Source organism: Pseudophryne corroboree, chromosome 6 (assembly GCF_028390025.1).
Source record: "Pseudophryne corroboree isolate aPseCor3 chromosome 6, aPseCor3.hap2, whole genome shotgun sequence".
Lineage (NCBI taxonomy): Eukaryota > Metazoa > Chordata > Amphibia > Anura > Myobatrachidae > Pseudophryne > Pseudophryne corroboree.
The window spans coordinates 824,577,097-824,603,699 of record NC_086449.1 but is presented as its reverse complement, the minus strand read 5'-3'; the positions used below and the strand labels follow the sequence as shown (position 1 = coordinate 824,603,699).

The window sequence follows — 26,603 nt, the reverse complement described above, 5'->3', positions numbered from 1 at the left end:
TAACGAATGGAAAGTACGTCGTAGCCGTCTGCAGAGACGTGAGATCGTCACACAGCAATAACCACAAAATAACACAACTACACCATACATTTTTTTTTTTGTGGTAACATTTTTAAGATACAGTTTTCTCAAAACGTACAAAGCAAAGAGGTGATCTGTACAGAACAGAGGTTTTCCCCACACCCTCCTCATCTCCCGCTGTGGTACCGATATGCCCCAGAGGAGACTTGGAGGTAGGAGGTTGGAGGCACCCAAATATTTACATGCTCACTGTTGCGCTTGCTGATGATATCACAATGCACCCGCTGTGCCCCCAAAAAAATATGAAAGAAAAAAAAAAAATAACAAAAACCTTCAGAAAATAAATAAACTTGAAAACTACAAAATAATTGCAAATCGTCAGGCGAAATTAACACCACTGTTGGAGAAACCACCCCAAAACAAATCCTGCCGTGGCTGGTCCAGCAGTGAAGGGGTTAATGGCGTGCACCCCCTAAATACTTTCTCCGCAGTGTTTTCCCGCAGTTTATAACAGCGCAGAGTATATCCCTGTTTAACTTGGGAATTCTGCATTGACATGTATCCGGGCCTCTGTTAGTTGCATCTATTGCACACTAGGTGGCGCACTTTCTTTGCCGAAATCCAATTTTTCGGCAACATCTATATTACTGGTCAGGTCATTCACACCCCTCCAAAAATTCCACCAGGTCTTTTTTTTTTTTAAATGATATCTGTCCCGCTAGGGGGCACTGTTGTATTTGGAATTATTTTAGTTTGAGATGAGACTACAAAATACATTAAAAGATGTCATTCTCTTAATGATTGTATATACACAGAGAGCTGGGGTTCACTGTACAGAATAACATAGAACCATGTGATCTATTGACCTTCGGTGCTAACCCATTTTCTGCCCCTTAGGGCCCCTCCCGCACCCCCATAAGTGCTTTGGTGGGATGCACACTGTAGCCTAATTGCAGGAGGGGGATGCAAAATGCAATTCTTCCAAACCCGGCCGGATATGTGCATGTTAGTTATACAGCTTCCATCAACAGCGCACAAACCTAGGGCCGGCCATCCTGCTCCTGCACCAACAGCACTTTGCTTCCGCTCCTGTGATCTCGGTAACACTATGAGGTCCTGGGACTGCTGTAGTGCTGACCCCCACACCAAAGCACTAATAGGGGTGGAAGATACTTCTGATGGGCAGGCCATCAGTGAACAACCCCCAATAAGAGCTTGTAGTCTTGGGCAGTCTCATATTTGCCAGCGGTGCGTTACCCAACATTGCGTTCCATACTCAATGCATGACCAAATATATAAAACAAACTGCGTTCACATCCCACACATTATAGATTTCTCAGTGATCCCTTTTGTGAGGCCTGATTGCACAGCTGTCACCTTCCAGTGCATGAGCCCGGGGCAACGAGCCACACCTGGGTAGTAAGCCCCGCCCCCTGCCAGTACAAGCCCTGATGGGTTACCTTTCCACTATAACACAGGTATACTCAGCAATGATATAGAACGGTTGCCAATTGCAAAGGGCATGCATGTGCTCGCAGATACTACCAATCACTACACAGTGCAATAGTATGGTGCGCTTTCCACGGTAACGAAGCGTCAGGTTATAGTTTTCAGTGGCAGGGTAACAAAATGTGCTAATAAGAGAGGAAATCCTGTAATCCTGCTAGCCAATCAATCCAGTGAGCAAAGTTCCGCTGCAGCTTCTCAAGTCTTTCAGTCCCAGCAGCGCAGCTCTGGCGGGAATTCTCCCGTCCTGTAATCTGATCCACACGTACAGAATATGTTTGCGTCACGAGGCAAAGTAGGATTTAAACATGGCTGCCCTCACGTCTCCCGCTGCCGGCTCCATTTTTCTTTGAAAGATTTGATCTTCTCCAAAATTGCTAGTTGTGGACAGTAGGGATTACTTAAGTTAGGAAAATGCCCACGGATCGCCCACCCCGTCACGTACCCCTTCTTGTAGTTCCTTTCCTTTATACACATATAAAAATATATATCTACAAATATATATATATTTAATTTTATATCCTATACATATATATTTTTTGCTTCCCTCCTTTGTGCTGTAGGGAAGACGGGTGACGCTGGGTGCACTGTGAAGGGGCGGAGAAGAAGCAGCAAAAGGGGAGCAGAGGACTCTGGGAAAGGCCGCCTTACTTGCACACAAACTGGTCCACAATTTCTGTACATTTTTTGCACTTGACAAAGCAGCACCAGTGGAATTTGCAGTGACAGCGCTCAACCTGCACCGTCTTGAACTGGTCGTATCCGCGTCCACAGCACATCAGCTCACATCCGTCCATGCCCTCCGAGGTCTTGTTGCAGAGCCGACCGTGTGTCCCCAGTGAACCCGTGGTCTCGTTGCGGAGACAGTAGTCTGGGCTGGTGTCCAGGTACACCAGGTCCTCCGCGGTGGGTGCGTTAAATCGCTGGTTTACCTGCTCCAGCTTGCTGCGGCGGTTGAGCCTCATGGCGGCTGCGCTGTCGTACTTTTCCTTCAGGTACTCGCCCACTTTGCGGAAGTCGGCCAGTTGCAGCCAGCAAGTCTTCAGGCTACAGGAACCGGACACCCCATGACACTTACAGGCAACGTCAGCCAATTTGTACACCGCCTAGGAGAGAAGAGGAAAATGGTGTCAGAAGTGGGGAAAAGAATATAAGTCTATCTGCACCAATATCTGATTGTGTTATGGAAATAATCTGATAGGTTTCTCTCTAATAATGGGGTGGGCAATAAGCGTCCCTCCAGCTGCTATGGAACCACACATTGCAGCATGCACTGCCATAATTTGCTATCAGGGCTTGCTTACACTGTGACAGGGCATGCTGGGATGTGTAGTTCAACAGCAGCCAGTTTGGCGCTTATTGCCCATCCCTGTACTAAACAGATGCTGGTGGTTAAATTATTCAACGGTTATTGAACAAAAAGGGAAACACAACGGAAGCAGTATTTCCGGTTTGCAGTGTCAGCTTACAGCCTGCAGGTGGTGCTATGGCACTGCATATATCTCCCTGTGCCCATTCATTGTAAGTGTCCCTGTATATTATACTGACCCGAATGGTGAAACCTCATCTGTTGCCCCATCTAGGTGCAACGGAGGGGATCCGGTCTGAAGATCGACAGTGTCTAGGTCGACAATGTTTAGGTCGACCACTATAGGTCGACAGTCACTAGGTCGACATGGATGGAAGGTCGACAGGGTTTCTAGGTCGACATGTGCTAGGTCGACAGGTCTAAAGGTCGACATGAGTTTTTCAATTTTTTTTTCTTTTTTTGAATTTTTTCATACTTAATGATGCACGTGGACTACGATTGGAACGGTAAAGTGTGCCGAGCGAAGCGGTAGCGGAGCGAAGGCACCATGCCCGAAGCATGGCGAGCGAAGCATCTATCCTTGTGTATCAATGCCTATTTCCCTGTAGATTGTAAGCTTGCGAGCAGGGCCTTCCTACCTCTATGTCTGGCTGTTAACACCCCGTTTTTTTTCTATTACTGTTCTAATTGTAAAGCGCAATGGAATATTCTACGCTATATAAGAAACTGTTAATAAATAAATAAATTGGTGTCCCGCCAGGCTCTGTCCTCCGTCTTGCTCGTGGTACACCTCCTCACTTAGAGGACATCTCCTTCAGCCTCCACAACCAGCCCTACCAGAACCTACAGCTCCTGCCCAACCTCTCCCCTCGTATATTGTCCTGCGGGTCCAGCTGTCTCTCTGCCATATCATCACTAATGTTAAATAATGCTCAACGTGTCCAAAACTGAGCTTATCATCTATCCTCTCTCCAAAATCTGCTCCCCCGACTATATGACCACATGGACCTGTCCCTCATGTTTGCTGCCTTCATCACCCTCAACATCCAGTCTTTCTCCCGGTTCTGCCAACTCCACCTCCAGGAAATAGCCAGATATATACCCTCTCATCATCTCCTACCGTGTCTACTGCAACCTCCCCTGTCTCTATCCCCACTTCAGTCCATCCTCTGCTCCACTTGCACTTCTCCGGCTCCCTATTCTCCCTCCACTCCAATGTAAAACTTCTCTCCCTCAACCGCACCCTCCTTACTCCGTCTCTCCTCTCTTTATTCTCCCCACGCACCCACCAGTCACCGATAACCGTCTCACCTGTGCAGCTAGCAGCAGTGACACTTAGGGGGTAATTCCAAGTTGATCGCAGCAGGAATTTTGTTAGCAGTTGGGCAAAACCATGTGCACTGCAGGGGAGGCAGATGTAACATGTGCAGAGAGAGTTAGATTTGGGTGGGGTGTGTCCAATCTGCAAACTAATTTGCAGTGTAAAAATAAAGCAGCCAGTATTTACCCTGCACAGAAACAAAATATCCCACCCAAATCTAACTCTTTCGGCACATGTTATATCTGCCTCCCCTGCACTGCACATGGTTTTGCCCAACTGCTAACAAAATTCCTGCTGCGATCAACTTGGAATTACCCCCTTAGACCGCTGACATTAGATAAAGGGGTGCAGGTGACATCATTTGGGATAGTTCCTCGCTATTTGCACTCTGCAAAAAGACTGACATTTTGCACCAGCGCTGATCACTTGTGTGCCCTTCGTACATGACCTATAGGACACGTGTACGGTATTGTATAAGATGAACAATGCAGAATATTTGCAGAAGGAGTAAAGGAAATGCGGATTTTTAGATTCTGCTGCTGTCTGTTCAAAGAGACTTCTAGGTATTTCCATATTAAAGGATTTACTTCCTCATGTAGAAGTCCAGCAATTAGGACTCCCGCAGGGGGTCTCAGATCAGGAGGGGCGGCAGAGCCCAGCCTGGGGTCAGTCTGCAATGTGTGTATACCGGAGCCCATTCACCTGCACTGTACGCAGTTAGCACAGGTGTCTAACAATGGGGCTCTATTGACGGAAAGGAAATACCAATATGTACTGTACATGGAACAACCAATCAGACAATTACGCCACAAACCTCAGTCCATGTATTATTCTTACTATTATGTAAGTGGCAAAATATTTCACGTGGTGCAAAAATCCACGGGTACCCACTGAATATACTTACCTGGCGCAGCTGCTGAAGAAGAAATCACCGGACAAATGGCGAAGGCGCCATTATCCTGGGAAAATGAGCATGCGCATTAGACTGTTGGCGTACCAGGATCCTCACTGCGAATACGCCAGCGTGGAGGGCACACAGAGATTGCACTTGGACCCCCCCCCACCTCCGATGAATGGTCTTTGCAGGAGACAGATTCCTGCACCTGCTTATTTTGAGGCGTGAGGCACTGCAGATGGGAGGCGCAGAATGTGTCCTGTCCCATTAAAAATATAGGGTGAGACCCACTTTCAAGTCCGTGGAAATGGCAGCGTTACTCCCTAAAAATGCTCCTTTAATACCCCTTTGTCTTGTTGCAATGTCTCTTGTTGCTCCTGCACAAAGAGGTGTCACCTGGCTCTGCAGACCTAGGGGTTGAGGTAACGAGCAGTGGAAACAAAGTAGTTGCCCATAGCAACCAATCTACCTAGCATATAAAAGAATGTACTTGATAAATGCTTCCTCAAAGCTGATTGGTTGACGGGGGAAAGATTTTTTTTACACTTTGTATCCAGAAATATTATTTTTTCCTAAAACGCCAAATCTGCCCATCATACAATAGCCACACAGCGAGTGCAATATATCACCCACCCCCAGATCCCATAACATACACAGTAATGACCTATACTGATTATTACTTATTTCACCATTAAATAGGAAGTACTGCATAGGCGCAAACCCAGAACGCCAGGTGTAATAACCAGGACTGGACCCCCTGTGGCTTTATGCTTTCTGGGGAATGGGATACTATACTTTAATGAAAATCCATTTGATGGCAAGCTCTTGAGACGAAACAAAACCACTGCGGCTGGCACGGGAAATGTCAGCGAGACCCTTAGAAGTCTCTGAAAGTCAAACACAGGAGAGGTCATAAAGGATCCCAGGTAGGACAAACAGGGGGGAGTTAAGTGAGTGGGGGTCCCGAGTTAATGGGAGGGGGAGGGGGGGCAGCTGAAAGGAGAGGAAGTGTTAGAACAAGAGTACAAGACTATAAACAAAGAAATGCTAGCCATAAAGCCCAGAGCAGGGGGAGTGAGAATAAACAGCCCCACACCCACCCAGCCAATCTGCCCTGGGAGAGAGCGGGAGGTGCGAGGTGCAGGTTTACAGCCTCCTGATTGCAGGGAGAGTGGGGGCGCAGGCCCTTAGGTGAGACTCTTTATTAGCTGTATCCCACTTTATGGCCCGTCAGGGGGGAGGTGGAGGAGCCGGGGCTGTGTGGGGGAGCTATGACCTCCAGAGAGGTCCTGACACTTCCCAAGGAGCAGAGATTCCTGGCATAGTTACAAGACATTTGGTGGCAATGACACCCAGGTACTTAAAGGGACATTATTGCAGAAAATCTGTTTTTTTTTGCATTTGTGCTGCTAAAATTACCTGAATGCAACAGAAAAGTAACACTTTATTCATCTTCTTTTGTTCTATTGATCGGAGATTTTGTGCACTGTATCTCTGCAAGAGCCCTGCACAGCAGTCAGTCTCACCTGCCGTCGTCTCTTGTTTATTCAATCAAGGGGGCTGGCGTGGACGCTGGGGCAATGCTTGGGGCTTAAATATTGCATTCAGGTGTAAGGAGAAGGTTGACCATTGCCGGGAGGGGTCTTGTTCAAGGTTAAGCAGGTATCAAAGGTGCCCGTTTCGATGGAAGAGACACAAGCTGCACAGTAGCACAAGCGTGCACAATCTTTTTCATTGTGAAAACTTTTATGAAACGGACTTAGAAAATACGCCGGAAATGCAAAAACAAAAACACCTATGGAACATCCAAATAACTTTCTGGCCTTAAATTATTTTTGACTCTAAACTTTTTTAGTTGCATTTAAACAGCTACTTTAGTAGAAGAGTGTGTTTCGGCCCTCATTCCGAGTTGTTCGCTCGCAAGCTGCTTTTAGCAGCTTTGCACACGCTAAGCCGCCGCCCTCTGGGAGTGTATCTTAGTATCTTAAAATTGCGAACGAAAGATTCGCAATATTGCGATAAGACATCTCTGTGCAGTTTCTGAGTAACTCGAGACTTACTCTGCCAGTGCGATCAGTTCAGTGCTTGTCGTTCCTGGTTTGACGTCACAAACACACCCAGCGTTCGCCCAGACACTCCTCCGTTTCTCCAGCCACTCCCGCGTTTTTCCCAGAAACGGCAGCGTTTCTTCACACACACCCATAAAACGGCCAGTTTCCGCCCAGAAACACCCACTTCCTGTCAATCACACTCCGATCACCAGAACGAAGAAAAAGCCGTGAGTATAATACCTAACTGCATAGCAAATTTACTTGGCGCAGTCGCAGTGCGAACATTGCGCATGCAAAGAAATTTACCGAGCGAACAACTCGGAATGACCCACTTCATTTTAGCACCAATCAGACGGGTGAGAGCGGCTGTATTTTTATCTTAACACGAGTGTGTTATACCAATGTTGCTTTTACCCCTTACATCCCCCCCCATAAAATATAAAGTTGTAGCAACACCGAACTGCCCTCAACTGTACAAAACCTAAAATTAAATTACATGATACAGGGCGGGATGTACTAAGGGAACAATGCGGTAAAACCCCCGTTTTCGGGGGTTTTACCGCATTTTCCCCACCGCCAGTTTTTCGCCGCCCAGGGTATCGCCATCTCCGGATGGCGATACCCTATAGAAGCCTATTGGCTTCTTATCGCCGGCCGCCGCAGACGCTGCCCCCCCCCCCTCCCCCCCGGCACACCTTCCTCCAGGCAGCCCTGGTCCCGGAAGGTAATCTCCTCCTCCCCCTAGCAACACAGCTGGAGGTCCTTCCGGGTGCAGGGGGGAGGAGGAGGAGGCGCCGGGGGCAGCCTGCTGCTGCTTCCCGGCGTGCGGGCAGTGTGGAGACCCCTGGGAGGTGACGGAGACCCCCCCGCAGACCACCTCACCGGTATCGCGGGGGGCCTCCGTCACCGCATTGCGATATTGATCGCATATGTTAGTACATATGCGATCAACATCGCTGCGGTAGGCGGTGAGGGGCGGTGATGTATTTTAATACATCCCGCCCTAAATCTGTTATTTCACCAAGATTTATTCTCATTAAGGCCCAGATTTATCAAGCCCTGGAGAGTGATAAATTGCGCGGGTATAAAGTACCAGCCAATCAGCTTCTAAATGTCGTTTTTCAAATACAGCCTGTAACATGACAGTTGGGAGCCGATTGGTTGGTACTTTATCTCTCTCCACGACGTGATAAATCATAAGTGTCTCTGTTTATCCAGCCTATGCATTTGGTCTATACGGGAATATATGCAGACAATGTAATCTCTCTATAAGGTGTGAGCTGGGGCCGTTGTACTTGTCCAACAGCTGCATGCACTTAGTAAATTCCATCACAACATTAGGGTAATGGCAGCCGACAGCTGAAACCCACCACCTCCTACCCAGAGGGGAAAAACATATGTGTATATGTATGTATGTATGTATGTATGTATGTATGTATGTATATCTATGTGCATGTATCACTGGGTGCCATACCTTCCACAGGTGTTCACAGCAAGTAAGGTGTTTCTTGCAAGCTCCATGTTAAACCCAGACATTGCCCTTACATATACTTGTTGCTCACTGCACCATGACCATAATTCTGAAAGTGACCACTCCCTCATTTGCATACTGAAGCCACTGGCAATAGGCAGTAAATTGCAACAAGGGGAGAAGAGAAGTATTGTGTGCTCTGTAACACAGGCGTATGGCAGACATTGTGCATTACGATGAGTGGGTGTAACCTCTACTTACCCGTCGCCCTGCCTCGTTGTTCTGGAGGTTCATCAGTGCCCTCGCCTGATCCTCTGACCCTTTTGGGTAATTTTTCTCTCTCTCTCGTGCGTCCACAAACTCTTTGGCAAACCGGTAACCATACTCCACATTGTCACCGCAGCCCCCCCACAACCAGTCCCGGGGTAGGTCTTTGGGGCGAGGCGTCCGGCTGCAGCCACAAGTGGACAGCTCGCCCTCGCGGCAGGCGCGGCTGATGGCGTTTACCACTCCCGCCGCGCTGATGGCGTAGGTGAAGGCGGCTTCTCTGCTACCTGTGGAGGAGAAGGAGAATGAGAAGTGACTATCTGGATCGGAGAGACGTACACGGGGAGAGACAAGAGTAGTTCAGCGCTGGCTCCAACAGTATCGCTGGAAATCCCGTATACAATCCCTATCCCACATCATCAATCTGGGAACAACAAACCGGGATTAAGATCTGACCGTGAGTATGTCCCGTTTGCACAGTTGTGTTTCCTAAACTGTATTCAGAGTTACAGATATCCTTATACCTGGTATATAGATGGCTTCCGCGCGAGCATGTGACCAGCAAAGTCTGGGACCCGGTTTATACAGAAGCGCCTGCTCGCCCCCCTGTACTGCACGGACGTTTGCTCCCCTGCGCTGCCTCTGATAGTGCGGCATACCTGCAGCCCGCATGTTACATACCAACACATCACGCCAATGTTCTAACACATTACAGCAACACTACATTTTCCAGCGTTGCTTCGACACAAACCCCGAATGCGACCCTGTAACATCCAGCAACGCCATCCGGCAGCCGCCGCCAGCCTCAATCCATGCGAGGTTTGTGTAGGATTAAACAATAACACATATGGGGCCTAATTTAGATCTGATCGCAGCAGCAAATTTGTTAGCAGTTGGGCAAAACCATGTGCAGTGCAGGTGGGGCAGATGTAACATGTGCAGAGAGAGTTAGATTTGGGTGGGGTGTGTTCAAACTGAAATCTAAATTGCAGTGTAAAAGTAAAGCAGCCAGTATTTACCCTGCACAGAAACAAATTAACCCACCCAAATCTAACTCTCTCTGCACATGTTACATCTGCCCCACCTGCAGTGCACATGGTTTTGCCCAGTTGCTAACAAATTTGCTGCTGCGATCAACTTTGAATTCCCCCCATAGACTCCATGGCGGTCATGGCAATCAGCTGCGTTGCCGTGTAGCGCTGAGGTTTGGGTCCCGATCCAATCAGGATGCCGGGTGTCTGACATGTGGATGAACATACCATTTGCATTTGTACCCGTCCAGGCCATGGCACAAGAAGACTGTGCCAGGGTCTCCGGCTTCTGATCCTAGCGTGCGCCCGTGGTAAGGAATATTATTCATACGTGTAACCATGATAAATGAGTCATTATATATGGACATACTGCCGTTCTACAATCTTGGCTTATGGGCGAGCTTGTATATTTTACATCGGTGTAAATGATTCCACACGTCAATCACGGAACTACATTTACCAGCATGCCTGAGTGCTGTAGCTGAGAATGGCAAGTAAGATGCATGGTAACTATCGCAATGAGCTCGTGCAGGGCGGACAGCACTCTGTGAAGTATATAAACCAGGGCAGATATACATCAGTTGCCCCTCAGGGCACAAGGCCTCTGCATTTCTAGATATCAGACGGGTGATAGCAGATACAGCGGCTCCGTACACATCACAGGGAGAATAGGGCGATGCTGACACATGCTGGGGGGGCCATCGGGCTGTATAGTGGTGGGGGGCTGCGGGCTACCTGTCTACCTCCCCCAAGTGGCCACCGCTGGAAGTGCCACTGGGTGATATTTATGGTGCCAGTTTCTCTGGGTGGGGCAGGTGGATAACAGATAATAACATGCAGGAATTCAGTGGGGACTGTGGAGATAAGGGGAGGAATATGGGTGCAGATAACATGTCACCTCTGGGTATAATACGGGAGGGGGCGAGGGGCTACGGGAATGGGCCTGGGGGTAGAACCGAGGGGGCACAAGGGAGGGGGGCTGGGTGCACCAATTCCTCATTTCTGAAGCAGCTTTGTGCACCCTACAGAGGGGCCAGTATATATCTCCGGAGGCAGATCTATTGTCATGGCTCCTGTAATAATGAGCGGGTCACGGCTCCAGCACCCTGATAATTTGCTGCAGTCGCTGATTGTGTGGGACTGGTCAGGATTATAGGAATTTAGCACCCGGCAGCCCTGGAGTTGTTTGTTGCAGTGACTGGCCGGCTGTAGGGAAAGTGATGGGGGCAGTGAGCCCCCCTCTGCCCCCCACCAGCAGCGGATCAGGAATGTGTGGGGAGGTTACTGTCCCTTTAACACCTTGCTTTATGACAGCAGATCAAACCCAGGCTGGATCCACAGATCTCCCCGTCCAGGCTGCATTTCAAAAGGAGCTCAAACAATGTGTCCTCACACCTCAAATCAAAGGGTCCTGCTAATGTGAGGCCGGAGCCACCCCCAGCCCCCAATGCCAACATCCCGTCACACCAAGCACTCAGGCAGCTCATACACAGGTCCCCACTGGGCCTGACCCCAAACTGCGCGTGTCCGGGGCTGCAATGCCATCCTCACCAGGGGCACACGTCTCAGCTGTTTCTCTGCGGCTGCTAAATGGGCACCTCTGACCCTGTACCCCACTCTCTGCTGCCCTGATCAGTGCTCCCCACCCCATATGTGACCTCTGACCCTGTACCCCACTCTCTGCTGCCCTGACCAGTGCTCCCCCACCCCATATGTGACCTCTGACCCTGTACCCCACCCTCTACTGCCCTGATCAGTGCTCCCCACCCCATATGTGACCTCTTACCCTGCACCCCACTCTCTGCTGCCCTGATCAGTGTTCCCCACCCCATATGTGACCTCTGACCTGTACCCCACTCTCTGCTGCCCTGATCAGTGCTCCCCACCCCATATGTGACCTCTGACCCTGTACCCCACTCTCTGCTGCCCTGACCAGTGCTCCCCCACCCCATATGTGACATCTTACCCTGTACCCCACCCTCTACTGCCCTGATCAGTGCTCCACACCCCATATGTGACCTCTGACCCTGTACCCCACTCCCTGCTGCCCTGATCAGTGCTCCCCACCCCATATGTGACCTCTGACCCTGCACCCCACCCTCTGCTGCCCTGATCAGTGCTCCCCCCACCCCATATGTGACCTCTGACCCTGCACCCCACTCCCTGCTGCCCTGTTCAGTGCTCCCCCCACCCCATATGTGACCTCTAACCCTGCACCCCACTCCCTGCTGCCATGATCAGTGCTCCCCACCCCATATGTGACCTCTGACCCTGCACCCCACCCTCTGCTGCCCTGACCAGTGCTCCCCCACCCCATATGTGACCTCTTACCCTGCACCCCACTCTCTACTGCCCTGATCAGTGTTCCCCACCCCATATGTGACCTCTGACCCTGCACCCCACCCTCTACTGCCCTGATCAGTGCTCCCCACCCCATATGTGACCTCTTACCCTGCACCCCACTCCCTGCTGCCCTGATCAGTGCTCCCCCCACCCCATATGTGACCTCTGACCCTGCACCTCACTCCCTGCTGCCCTGTTCAGTGCTCCCCCCACCCCATATGTGACCTCTAACCCTGCACCCCACTCCCTGCTGCCATGATCAGTGCTCCCCACCCCATATGTGACCTCTTACCCTGCACCCCACTCTCTACTGCCCTGATCAGTGCTCCCCACCCCATATGTGACCTCTGACCCTGCACCCCACTCCCTGCTGCCCTGTGACCTCTGACACTGTACCCCACCCTCTGCTGCCCTGATCAGTGCTCCCCACCCCATGTGTGACCTCTGACCCTGTACCCCACTCTCTGCTGCCCTGATCAGTGCTCCCCACCCCATATGTGACCTCTGACCCTGTACCCCACTCTCTGCTGCCCTGATCAGTGCTCCCCACCCCATATGTGACCTCTGACCTGTACCCCACTCTCTGCTGCCCTGATCAGTGCTCCCCACCCCATATGTGACCTCTGACCCTGTACTCCACTCTCTGCTGCCCTGACCAGTGCTCCCCCACCCCATATGTGACCTCTTACCCTGTACCCCACCCTCTACTGCCCTGATCAGTGCTCCCCACCCCATGTGTGACCTCTGACCCTGTACCCCACTCTCTGCTGCCCTGATCAGTGCTCCCCACCCCATATGTGACCTCTGACCCTGTACCCCACTCTCTACTGCCCTGATCATTGCTCCCCACCCCATATGTGACCTCTGACCCTGTACCCCACTCCCTGCTGCCCTGATCAGTGCTCCCCACCCCATATGTGACCTCTGACCCTGCACCCCACTCCCTGCTGCCCTGTTCAGTGCTCCCCCCACCCCATATGTGACCTCTAACCCTGCACCCCACTCTCTGCTGCCCTGATCAGTGCTCCCCACCCCATATGTGACCTCTTACCCTGCACCCCACTCTCTACTGCCCTGATCAGTGCTCCCCACCCCATATGTGACCTCTGACCCTGCACCCCACTCCCTGCTGCCCTGATCAGTGCTCCCCCCACCCCATATGTGACCTCTGACACTGTACCCCACCCTCTGCTGCCCTGATCAGTGCTCCCCACCCCATATGTGACCTCTGACCCTGTACCCCACTCTCTGCTGCCCTGATCAGTGCTCCCCACCCCATATGTGACCTCTGACCTGTACCCCACTCTCTGCTGCCCTGATCAGTGCTCCCCACCCCATATGTGACCTCTGACCCTGTACCCCACTCTCTGCTGCCGACCAGTGCTCCCCCACCCCATATGTGACCTCTTAACCTGTACCCCACCCTCTACTGCCCTGATCAGTGCTCCCCACCCCATATGTGACCTCTGACCCTGTACCCCACTCCCTGCTGCCCTGATCAGTGCTCCCCACCCCATATGTGACCTCTTACCCTGTACCCCACCCTCTACTGCCCTGATCAGTGCTCCCCACCCCATATGTGACCTCTGACCCTGTACCCCACTCTCTGCTGCCCTGATCAGTGCTCCCCACCCCATATGTGACCTCTGACCCTGTACCCCACTCTCTGCTGCCCTGATCAGTGCTCCCCACCCCATATGTGACCTCTGACCCTGCACCCCACTCCCTGCTGCCCTGTTCAGTGCTCCCCCCACCCCATATGTGACCTGTGACCCTGTATCCCACTCTCTGCTGCCCTGATCATTGCTCCCCACCCCATATGTGACCTCTGACCCTGCACCCCACTCCCTGCTGCCCTGTTCAGTGCTCCCCCCACCCCATATGTGACCTCTAACCCTGCACCCCACTCTCTGCTGCCCTGATCAGTGCTCCCCACCCCATATGTGACCTCTTACCCTGCACCCCACTCTCTACTGCCCTGATCAGTGCTCCCCACCCCATATGTGACCTCTGACCCTGCACCCCACTCCCTGCTGCCCTGATCAGTGCTCCCCCCACCCCATATGTGACCTCTGACACTGTACCCCACCCTCTGCTGCCCTGATCAGTGCTCCCCACCCCATATGTGACCTCTGACCCTGTACCCCACTCTCTGCTGCCCTGATCAGTGCTCCCCACCCCATATGTGACCTCTGACCTGTACCCCACTCTCTGCTGCCCTGATCAGTGCTCCCCACCCCATATGTGACCTCTGACCCTGTACCCCACTCTCTGCTGCCGACCAGTGCTCCCCCACCCCATATGTGACCTCTTAACCTGTACCCCACCCTCTACTGCCCTGATCAGTGCTCCCCACCCCATATGTGACCTCTGACCCTGTACCCCACTCCCTGCTGCCCTGATCAGTGCTCCCCACCCCATATGTGACCTCTTACCCTGTACCCCACCCTCTACTGCCCTGATCAGTGCTCCCCACCCCATATGTGACCTCTGACCCTGTACCCCACTCTCTGCTGCCCTGATCAGTGCTCCCCACCCCATATGTGACCTCTGACCCTGTACCCCACTCTCTGCTGCCCTGATCAGTGCTCCCCACCCCATATGTGACCTCTGACCCTGCACCCCACTCCCTGCTGCCCTGTTCAGTGCTCCCCCCACCCCATATGTGACCTGTGACCCTGTACCCCACTCTCTGCTGCCCTGATCATTGCTCCCCACCCCATATGTGACATCTGACCCTGTACCCCACTCCCTGCTGCCCTGATCAGTGCTCCCCACCCCATATGTGACCTCTGACCCTGCACCCCACTCCCTGCTGCCCTGTTCAGTGCTCCCCCCACCCCATATGTGACCTCTAACCCTGCACCCCACTCTCTGCTGCCCTGATCAGTGCTCCCCACCCCATATGTGACCTCTTACCCTGCACCCCACTCTCTACTGCCCTGATCAGTGCTCCCCCCACCCCATATGTGACCTCTGACACTGTACCCCACCCTCTGCTGCCCTGATCAGTGCTCCCCACCCCATATGTGACCTCTTACCCTGCACCCCACTCTCTACTGCCCTGATCAGTGCTCCCCACCCCATATGTGACCTCTGACCCTGCACCCCACTCCCTGCTGCCCTGTTCAGTGCTCCCCCACCCCATATGTGACCTGTGACCCTGTACCCCACTCTCTGCTGCCCTGATCATTGCTCCCCACCCCATATGTGACATCTGACCCTGTACCCCACTCCCTGCTGCCCTGATCAGTGCTCCCCACCCCATATGTGACCTCTGACCCTGTACCCCACTCTCTGCTGCCCTGATCAGTGCTCCCCACCCCATATGTGACCTCTGACCTGTACCCCACTCTCTGCTGCCCTGATCAGTGCTCCCCACCCCATATGTGACCTCTGACCCTGTACCCCACTCTCTGCTGCCCTGATCATTGCTCCCCACCCCATATGTGACCTCTGACCCTGTACCCCACTCCCTGCTGCCCTGATCAGTGCTCCCCACCCCATATGTGACCTCTGACCCTGCACCCCACTCCCTGCTGCCCTGTTCAGTGCTCCCCCCACCCCATATGTGACCTCTAACCCTGCACCCCACTCTCTGCTGCCCTGATCAGTGCTCCCCACCCCATATGTGACCTCTTACCCTGCACCCCACTCTCTACTGCCCTGATCAGTGCTCCCCACCCCATATGTGACCTCTGACCCTGCACCCCACTCCCTGCTGCCCTGATCAGTGCTCCCCCCACCCCATATGTGACCTCTGACACTGTACCCCACCCTCTGCTGCCCTGATCAGTGCTCCCCACCCCATATGTGACCTCTGACCCTGTACCCCACTCTCTGCTGCCCTGATCAGTGCTCCCCACCCCATATGTGACCTCTGACCTGTACCCCTCTCTGCTGCCCTGATCAGTGCTCCCCACCCCATATGTGACCTCTGACCCTGTACCCCACTCTCTGCTGCCCTGACCAGTGCTCCCCCACCCCATATGTGACCTCTTACCCTGTACCCCACCCTCTACTGCCCTGTTCAGTGCTCCCCACCCCATATGTGACCTCTGACCCTGTACCCCACTCCCTGCTGCCCTGATCAGTGCTCCCCACCCCATATGTGACCTCTTACCCTGTACCCCACCCTCTACTGCCCTGATCAGTGCTCCCCACCCCATATGTGACCTCTGACCCTGTACCCCACTCTCTGCTGCCCTGATCAGTGCTCCCCACCCCATGTGACCTCTGACCCTGTACCCCACTCTCTGCTGCCCTGATCAGTGCTCCCCACCCCATATGTGACCTCTGACCCTGTACCCCACTCTCTACTGCCCTGATCATTGCTCCCCACCCCATATGTGATCTCTAACCCTGTACCCCACTCCCTGCTGCCCTGATCAGTGCTCCCCACCCCATATGTGACCTCTCACCCTGCACCCCACTCCCTGCTGCCCTGTTCAGTGCTCCCCCCACCCCATATGTGACCTCTAACCCTGCACCCCACTCTCTGCTGCCCTGATCAGTGCTCCCCACCCCATATGTGACCTCTTACCCTGCACCCCACTCTCTACTGCCCTGATCAGTGCTCCCCACCCCATATGTGACCTCTGATCCTGCACCCCACTCCCTGCTGCCCTGTGACCTCTGACACTGTACCCCACCCTCTGCTGCCCTGTTCAGTGCTCCCCCCACCCCATATGTGACCTCTAACCCTGCACCCCACTCTCTGCTGCCCTGATCAGTGCTCCCCACCCCATATGTGACCTCTTACCCTGCACCCCACTCTCTACTGCCCTGATCAGTGCTCCCCACCCCATATGTGACCTCTGACCCTGCACCCCACTCCCTGCTGCCCTGTGACCTCTGACACTGTACCCCACCCTCTGCTGCCCTGATCAGTGCTCCCCACCCCATGTGTGACCTCTGACCCTGTACCCCACTCTCTGCTGCCCTGATCAGTGCTCCCCACCCCATATGTGACCTCTGACCCTGTACCCCACTCTCTACTGCCCTGATCATTGCTCCCCACCCCATATGTGATCTCTAACCCTGTACCCCACTCCCTGCTGCCCTGATCAGTGCTCCCCACCCCATATGTGACCTCTGACCCTGCACCCCACTCCCTGCTGCCCTGTTCAGTGCTCCCCCCACCCCATATGTGACCTCTAACCCTGCACCCCACTCTCTGCTGCCCTGATCAGTGCTCCCCACCCCATTTGTGACCTCTTACCCTGCACCCCACTCTCTACTGCCCTGATCAGTGCTCCCCACCCCATATGTGACCTCTGACCCTGCACCCCACTCCCTGCTGCCCTGTGACCTCTGACACTGTACCCCACCCTCTGCTGCCCTGATCAGTGCTCCCCACCCCATGTGTGACATCTGACCCTGTAGCCCACTCTCTGCTGCCCTGACCAGTGCTCCCCCACCCCATATGTGACCTCTTACCCTGTACCCCACCCTCTGCTGCCCTGATCAGTGCTCCCCACCCCATATGTGACCTCTGACCCTGTACCCCACTCCCTGCTGCCCTGATCAGTGCTCCCCACCCCATATGTGACCTCTGACCCTGTACCCCACTCTCTGCTGCCCTGATCAGTGCTCCCCACCCCATATGTGACCTCTGACCCTGCACCCCACTCTCTACTGCCCTAATCAGTGCTCCCCACCCCGTATGTGACCTCTGACCCTGCACCCCACTCCCTGCTGCCCTGTTCAGTGCTCCCCCCACCCCATATGTGACCTCTAACCCTGCACCCCACTCTCTGCTGCCCTGATCAGTGCTCCCCACCCCATATGTGACCTCTTACCCTGCACCCCACTCTCTACTGCCCTGATCAGTGCTCCCCACCCCATATGTGACCTCTGACCCTGCACCCCACTCCCTGCTGCCCTGTGACCTCTGACACTGTACCCCACCCTCTGCTGCCCTGATCAGTGCTCCCCACCCCATGTGTGACCTCTGACCCTGTACCCCACTCTCTGCTGCCCTGATCAGTGCTCCCCACCCCATATGTGACCTCTGACCCTGTACCCCACTCTCTGCTGCCCTGACCAGTGCTCCCCCACCCCATATGTGACCTCTTACCCTGTACCCCACCCTCTACTGCCCTGATCAGTGCTCCCCACCCCACATGTGACCTCTGACCCTGTACCCCACTCCCTGCTGCCCTGATCAGTGCTCCCCACCCCATATGTGACCTCTGACCCTGTACCCCACTCTCTGCTGCCCTGATCAGTGCTCCCCACCCCATATGTGACCTCTGACCCTGCACCCCACTCTCTACTGCCCTAATCAGTGCTCCCCACCCCATATGTGACCTCTGACCCTGCACCCCACTCCCTGCTGCCGTGATCAGTGCTCCCCACGTGACCTCTTACCCTGTACCCCACTCTCTGCTGCCCTGATCAGTGCTCCCCACATGTGACCTCTTACCCTGCACCCCACTCTCTACTGCCCTGATCAGTGCTCCCCACCCCATATGTGACCTCTGACCCTGCACCCCACTCCCTGCTGCCCTGATCAGTGCTCCCCCCTACCCCATATGTGACCTCTGACACTGTACCCCACCCTCTGCTGCCCTGATCAGTGCTCCCCACCCCATATGTGACCTCTGACCCTGTACCCCACTCTCTGCTGCCCTGATCAGTGCTCCCCACCCCATATGTGACCACTGACCCTGTACCCCACTCTCTGCTGCCCTGATCAGTGCTCCCCACATGTGACCTCTTACCCTGTACCCCACCCTCTGCTGCCCTGATCAGTGCTCCCCTCCCCATATGTGACCTCTGACCCTGTACCCCACTCTCTGCTGCCCTGATCAGTGCTCCCCACCCCATATGTGACCTCTGACCCTGTACCCCAAAGCTCTGCTTATTCAGGATACACACACAATATTAATCTATAGAATATTGTAAGTAGCTGCTGATTTTACATCAAGGTCTATGGAATATCCTATTATCATTATTATACAGATTAAAGCAAAGTAACTAATATTGGGATTATCGTTCCACTCCCTTTGTACACAGTTATCAGCTGTAAGTGGGCAGAGACCCCAAACATATGGCAACAGATTGGAATTTGGCTTCACCACCGCTCCCCTGCCTTACTGGTGCTTCATCATTGCTCCCCTGCCCAGCAGATGTTCCTGCCCCCCTCCTCCCCTGCAGGTGTTCCTGTCACCCCCCCCCCACCCTGCAGGTGTCCCTGTCACTCCTCCCCTGCGGGTGTTCCTGTCACCCCCCCTGCCCTGCAGATGTCCCTGTCACTCCTTCCATAGGTGCTCCTGTTACTCACCCCTACCTACCTACATGGTGCATCATCACTGCTTCCCTGTGTTCAGCTATTACCTAACCTGCCTCACAGGTGCTTCTCTTATCCCCTCCCTGTGCTCCTGTCACTGCACCGTCATCCCTGCTCTCCTGTCACCGCTCCGCCGTGCTCTCATCCATGGTCTCCGGTGCTCCTGTCACTGCTCCCTTGTGCTCCTGTCACTCCTCCTTTGTCACTGCTCCCTCGTCCCTGCTCTCCTGTCACCGCTCCCCTGTGCTATCATCCATGCCCCCCTGTACTCCTGTCCCTTCTCCCTTGTGCTCCTGTCACTGCTCCCTCGTCCCTGCTCTCCTGTCACTGCTTCCCTGTGCTATCATCCATGCTCCCCTGTGCTCCTGTCCCTTCTCCCTTGTGCTCCTGTCACTGCTCCCTCGTCCCTGCTCTCCTGTCACCGCTCCCCTGTGCTATCATCCATGCTCCCCTGTACTCCTGTCCCTTCTCCCTTGTGCTCCTGTCACTGCTCCCTCGTCCCTGCTCTCCTGTCACCGCTCCCCTGTGCTATCATCCATGCTCCCCTGTGCTCCTGTCCCTTCTCCCCTGTGCTCCTGTCACTGCTCCCTCGTCCCTGCTCTCCTGTCACTGCTCCTTTGTCACTGCTCTCTCGTCCCCGCTTCCCTGTGCTCTGTCACTGCTCCCCTGTCACTGCTCCCTCGTCCCTGCTCTCCTGTCACTGCTCCTTTGTCACTGCTCTCTCGTCCCCGCTTCCCTGTGCTCTGTCACTGCTCCCCTGTCACTGCTCCCTCGTCCCTGCTCTCCTGTCACTGCTCCTTTGTCACTGCTCTCTCGTCCCCGCTTCCCTGTTCTCCTGTCACTGCTCCCTCGTCCCCTCTCCTCCGTCCCTGCTTCCCTGTGCTCCTGTTGCTGCTCCTTTGTCCCTGCTCCCCTGTCACTGCTCAGCTATGCCCCATTCACTGTAGTTTCCTAGTACCTGGGAGTGAGTATAGAGTCCCTATGTTTTCATGCAGCAAGCGCAGTCTCCTAGTACCTGGGAGTGAGTATAGAGTCCCTACGTTTTCATACAGCAAGCGCAGTCTCCTAGTACCTAGGAGTGAGTATAGAGTCCCTACGTTTTCATACAGCAAGCACAGTTTCCTAGTACCTGGGAGTGAACATAAAGTCCCTACGTTTTCATGCTGCTAGCACAGTTCTACTAGTACATGGGAGTGAGTATAGAGTCCCTACGTTTTCATACAGCAAGCGCAGTCTCCTAGTACCTGGGAGTGAGTATAAAGTCCCTACGTTTTCATACAGCAAGCGCAGTTTCCTAGTACCTGGGAGTGAGTATAGAGTCCCTATGTTTTCATGCTGCTAGCACAGTTCTACTAGTACATGGGAGTGAGTATAGAGTCCCTACGTTTTCATACAGCAAGCGCAGTTTCCTGGTACATGGGAGTGAGTTAGAGTCCCTACGTTTTCATACAGCAAGCGCAGTTTCCTAGTACCTGGGAGTGAGTATAGAGTCCCTATGTTTTCATGCTGCTAGCACAGTTCTACTAGTACATGGGAGTGAGTATAGAGTCCCTACGTTTTCATACAACAAGCACAGTTTCCTGGTACATGGGAGTGAGTTAGAGTCCCTACGTTTTCATACAGCAAGCGCAGTCTCCTAGTACCTGGGAGTGAGTATAGAGTCCCTACGTTTTCATGCAGCAAGCGCAGTCTCCTAGTACCTGGGAGTGAGTATAGAGTCCCTACGTTTTCATGCAGCAAGCGCAGTCTCCTAGTACCTGGGAGTGAGTATAGAGTCCCTACGTTTTCATGCAGCAAGCGCAGTCTCCTAGTACCTGGGAGTGAGTATAGAGTCCCTACGTTTTCATGCAGCAAGCGCAGTCTCCTAGTACCTGGGAGTGAGTATAGAGTCCCTACGTTTTCATGCAGCAAGCGCAGTCTCCTAGTACCTGGGAGTGAGTATAGAGTCCCTACGTTTTCATGCAGCAAGCGCAGTCTCCTAGTACCTGGGAGTGAGTATAGAGTCCCTACGTTTTCATGCAGCAAGCGCAGTCTCCTAGTACCTGGGATTGAGTATAGAGTCCCTACGTTTTCATGCAGCAAGCGCAGTCTCCTAGTACCTGGGAGTGAGTATAGAGTCCCTACGTTTTCATATAGCAAGCGCAGTTTCCTAGTACCTGGGAGTGAATATAAAGTCCCTGCGTTTTCATACAGCAAGTGCAGTTTCCTAGTACCTGGGAGTGAGTATAGAGTCCCTATGTTTTCATGCTGCTAGCACAGTTCTACTAGTACATGGGAGTGAGTATAGAGTCCCTACGTTTTCATACAGCAAGCGCAGTTTCCTGGTACATGGGAGTGAGTTAGAGTCCCTACGTTTTCATACAGCAAGCGCAGTTTCCTGGTACATGGGAGCGAGTATAGAGTCCCTATGTTTTCATGCTGCTAGCACAGTTCTACTAGTACATGGGAGTGAGTATAGAGTCCCTACGTTTTCATACAGCAAGCGCAGTTTCCTGGTACATGGGAGTGAGTTAGAGTCCCTACGTTTTCATACAACAAGCACAGTTTCCTGGTACATGGGAGTGAGTATAGAGTCCCTACGTTTTCATACAGCAAGCGCAGTCTCCTAGTACCTGGGAGTGAGTATAGAGTCCCTACGTTTTCATACAGCAAGCGCAGTCTCCCAGTACCTGGGAGTGAGTATAGAGTCCCTACGTTTTCATATAGCAAGCGCAGTTTCCTAGTACCTGGGAGTGAATATAAAGTCCCTACGTTTTCATACAGCAAGCGCAGTCTCCTAGTACCTGGGAGTGAGTATAGAGTCCCTACGTTTTCATATAGCAAGCGCAGTCTCCTAGTACCTGGGAGTGAGTATAGAGTCCCTGCGTTTTCATACAGCAAGCGCAGTTTCCTGGTACATGGGAGTGAGTTAGAGTCCCTACGTTTTCATACAACAAGCACAGTTTCCTGGTACATGGGAGTGAGTATAGAGTCCCTACGTTTTCATACAGCAAGCGCAGTCTCCTAGTACCTGGGATTGAGTATAGAGTCCCTACGTTTTCATGCAGCAAGCGCAGTCTCCTAGTACCTGGGAGTGAGTATAGAGTCCCTACGTTTTCCTACAGCAAGCGCAGTCTCCTAGTATCTGGGAGTGAGTACAGAGTCCCTACGTTTTCATACAGCAAGCGCAGTTTCCTAGTACCTGGGAGTGAGTATAGAGTCCCTATGTTTTCATGCTGCTAGCACAGTTCTACTAGTACATGGGAGTGAGAATAGAATCCCTACGTTTTCATACAAGTGCAGTTTCATAGTACCTGGGAGTGCGTTAGAGTCCCTACGTTTTCATACAGCAAGCGCAGTTTCCTGGTACATGGGAGTGAGTATAGAGTCCCTACGTTTTCATACAGCAAGCACAGTTTCCTGGTACATGGGAGTGAGTATAGAGTCCCTACGTTTTCATACAGCAAGCGCAGTCTCCTAGTACCTGGGAGTGAGTATAGAGTCCCTCTCGTTTTCATACAGCAAGCGCAGTCTCATAGTACCTGGGAGTGAGTATAGAGTCCCTACGTTTTCATACAGCAAGCGCAGTCTCCTAGTACCTGGGAGTGAGTATAGAGTCCCTACGTTTTCATACAGCAAGCGCAGTCTCCTAGTACCTGGGAGTGAGTATACAGTCCCTATGTTTTCATGCAGCAAGCGCAGACTCCTAGTACCTGGGAATGAGTATAGAGTCCCTACGTTTTCATACAGCAAGCGCAGTCTCCTAGTACCTGGGAGTGAGTATACAGTCCCTATGTTTTCATGCAGCAAGCGCAGACTCCTAGTACCTGGGAGTGAGTATAGAGTTCCTACGTTTTCATACAGCAAGCGCAGTTTCCTGGTACCTGGGAGTGATTAAAGGACTGAATCCCTGTTTTCACAGAGCAAGTCCTTTTTACTAGTAACTGTGAGTACAGAGGAGTCCCTACGTTTTCACACCTCGTACCTGGGAGTATAGGACAGAGAAGCGGAAGAATGAGCGGCTTCTTACACCACCTGTACCTGGTGCTATACGTATTATACATACAACAAACCACCTCCAACACGAGAGGGTCACAGTTCTGGCTAATGTCCATCGTTACCCGGTGTCTGGGCACGGCAGCTATATTCTGGTCTCTTACAGATTTCTAGGTACACGTTTATGACACTTGAATTAATTTCTCAGGACTTGGCTCTGGGTATAGTCACCCACGTTATGTGACGCAGTGTATGCGCCATCCCTCAGCATCTCCCCATATTCCAATTACATTCTCACTCCTGACTTTCTACAACTGTACAGTGCAACGGATTATGCTGGCGCCATAACTTAAAATTGAAAATCCACAATCTTTATTTATTGATTTTTTTACAAGGAATTCAATTATTCCCCTTTTTTGTGCTCAAAAAATGTTCAATTATTTTCAGGCAAAAACACATAGGATCAAGATAAGTTCCCGGACTTTTCACGCCCGCAACCGCGTAAACGGGGCCTCGGGCAGGTGGAAAAAAAATCCCTGATGAGTGAAGGCATCAGGGATAATTGGGAAGCCCCAGGCGGGTAAATTAGCCGCTGTAAAAATTCCCCGAATGACATTAAGACTACAGAACCCAGGAAGTGGTAATGTGCTGTCACCTATAGCTGTACTGAGAACTGCAGCCAGTATACCAGTGCAAGAGCGCTGCACTGTCCATTCCCCCAAACACACAAAATAAGAAGAGAAAACGAGAGTTACAGCACACAGGAAGTATTACTGTGCACAGCCTACATACATATCATAGCAGTCACAGTATACATACAGAACTACAACACAGAGCAAGATGCACAAGAAACCAGAGACTGGCCGTTACATCCGGCTCAGAGAACGTGGGAAGTTGTACTGTGCGTTTGCCATACGAGTAGTGTTAGACCAGATATACAGGTAACAGGATCTCCCGCACTAAGGACAGGGCTGAAACCAAGGAGATGGCTACGGGCACTGCAGTCATATAGCGGGGTACAACGCGGCACACGAGCGAATAGTCACCTTGTACGCAATGCGGGTGTAATTGCGGCCGGCTTGCGTGCAACTTGGAATTGCTTCATAAACTTTCAAATCCGCCACTGTCCCAGCAATGGAGCTAGTACGGGAGCATGGTTTTACCATGTCCGGCAAACTCGGACGCCATTACTTTCCACTGATTATATCCTATAGGAGAGCCACTGATTAGGGAGCAAGATACCGCCATGTGTCCTATCCCTGCGCCAATGTGTGATGCAATGTATGTGTTCCCTTGTTAATCATGGATTCTACATACTCATATGCTGGGCAAAAAATGTCACATTCACCGCATAAATAGATTAATAAGAGTCCTGTCCTGAAAAGCTTACAATCTAACTCACATAGATTTCACAAACGATTATTAAACCAGACTTTAGAGGGTTTGTGGGTTTTTTTGGGGGGTAATTATGTCAAATTGATTTGATTCCCTATGGACCGGGCTGGTATTCCAGATGTGCCTGTCTATTCCGATTAGACTGCAAGCTCTTCAGGACAGTGCATCTAGGCATTATAACCATTGCTCTTGCTGTAACGTTAGAACAGTTTAAAGCAACAGACGGCAGAGGAGCCGGCGTCTCCGTGCGATGTCACCCGCTGCCGGGGCACAACACAGAAGAGCGCTGCGGAATTACTAAGGAGGGTGCATAAACAGTGGCGTCGCGCTCTTACCGATCTGCATGACCCTGCCGAACACAGAGGCGTTGTCCACGGTGCTGCAGTTCCACCTCCTTTGCTTGAACTGGTGCTGGCACTCCTTGATGCCAGTCTTGGCACCCTCCCCGATGTACACCATGTGATCCTGGTAGAGTTGGCACAGCTTCCTCTGGCCCGGGGAGAGGCCGGACAGCTGACTGCACAGCGGCTGGGCACCGATGATGTACATCTCCGGCCTCTGCACCGGATTTAGTGCCAACGACCTAGAACGGCAAAGGGCACAGGGGTGGTAAATACACACAAGCAGTGGCTCCAAGCGATGCCCGCTGTAAACACATGCCGCAAACACGGGCAACATTGGCCGCCATGTAACGTGGAGACGATCAGACTTCTAGTTCAGCCTCACACTGGTATATAAAGCGGGGGTTCCCAAGGTGTACTAACAGTCCAGGTTTTAAGGCTATCCCTGCTTGAGCACAGATTGTTAAATGAATATAAGTGAGGTACTAATCAATTCACCTGTGATCAAGTATGGCTACGCTTAAAACCTGGACTGTTAGTGAAGCTTGAGGACCGAGGTTTGGAAACAATGATACAAAGTAATAACACCCATTTATATGGTATAGAGGACCCACAAGTGGGTGTGCGACACTGGGCCGTGTTCTGTGTAGCGCTGATATATAGCGTGGCGCCGGCGCAGGACACGGGGCCCAGTCACAGACTATAATACTGGGATAATCAGCCTATATCCCATCCCACAGACCGTAAGCTATACAGCAGGGTATTATAATGTTACCCTCTCCGGCCAAAGTGTCAGACAGGGCGACATCACCCCAATTCTTACTGAACGCAAATTTCCAGGAGTTGTTACATGTATCAGGGTCACATTACATGTTACATGTATGTCAGAGAGAGGGTTACACACATAACACTGAGCCAGGGGTCATATATAGACTGTATGCAGGGATGTGATCTATTATCTGTCCTTGTACACAGAGCTTACACTCTACACATCCCTGCCATATGCACACTTACCCCCTGTACCCCGTCTATACACTACTATATATCACCCCCCCTCCCCTATTAATTGCCCCAGGCTCCACTATGTGTGCTTATGCGTCTATGCCCAAGTTACCCCCACCCCGGGCTTATCTGCCCCCCAGTACTCACCACCAGGAGTTGGTCCCCACCAGGGGCAGGACGGCGGCGATCAGTAGCAGCAGCAACCGCAGGCTCCCCCTCATGCTGCCCCCAGGACAGCTCCGCTCCGCGGATCTCCAGCAGCTCCGGGGTCCCTGCGAGACACAAGTACAGAGTAAGCCGCCGGCAGCAGCGCTCAGAGCAGACTGCAAGCGACCGCGGCTCCCGGGGGAGGAGGCTGCTCTCCGGCGCCCCCTGGCGGCC

The 26,603-nt window shown here is 52.6% G+C and overlaps 1 protein-coding gene across 2 annotated transcripts in view; it reads right to left on the bottom strand.

The window, feature by feature from the left end:
• Nucleotides 1–288: 288 nt before the first annotated feature.
• Nucleotides 289–26,603, bottom strand: part of WNT5B (Wnt family member 5B) — a 140,144-nt gene continuing 113,829 nt past the window's right edge. For both annotated transcript variants that reach the window (XM_063929242.1, XM_063929243.1), the window contains exons 2-5: nucleotides 26,370–26,494; nucleotides 25,215–25,462; nucleotides 8,836–9,128; nucleotides 289–2,633 (exon numbers count right to left, since the gene is read on the bottom strand). In XM_063929242.1, coding sequence (XP_063785312.1) covers nucleotides 2,175–2,633; nucleotides 8,836–9,128; nucleotides 25,215–25,462; nucleotides 26,370–26,494 — 1,125 coding nt within the window. In that variant the 3' untranslated portion in view covers nucleotides 289–2,174. The remainder of the gene's footprint in view (nucleotides 2,634–8,835; nucleotides 9,129–25,214; nucleotides 25,463–26,369; nucleotides 26,495–26,603) is intronic.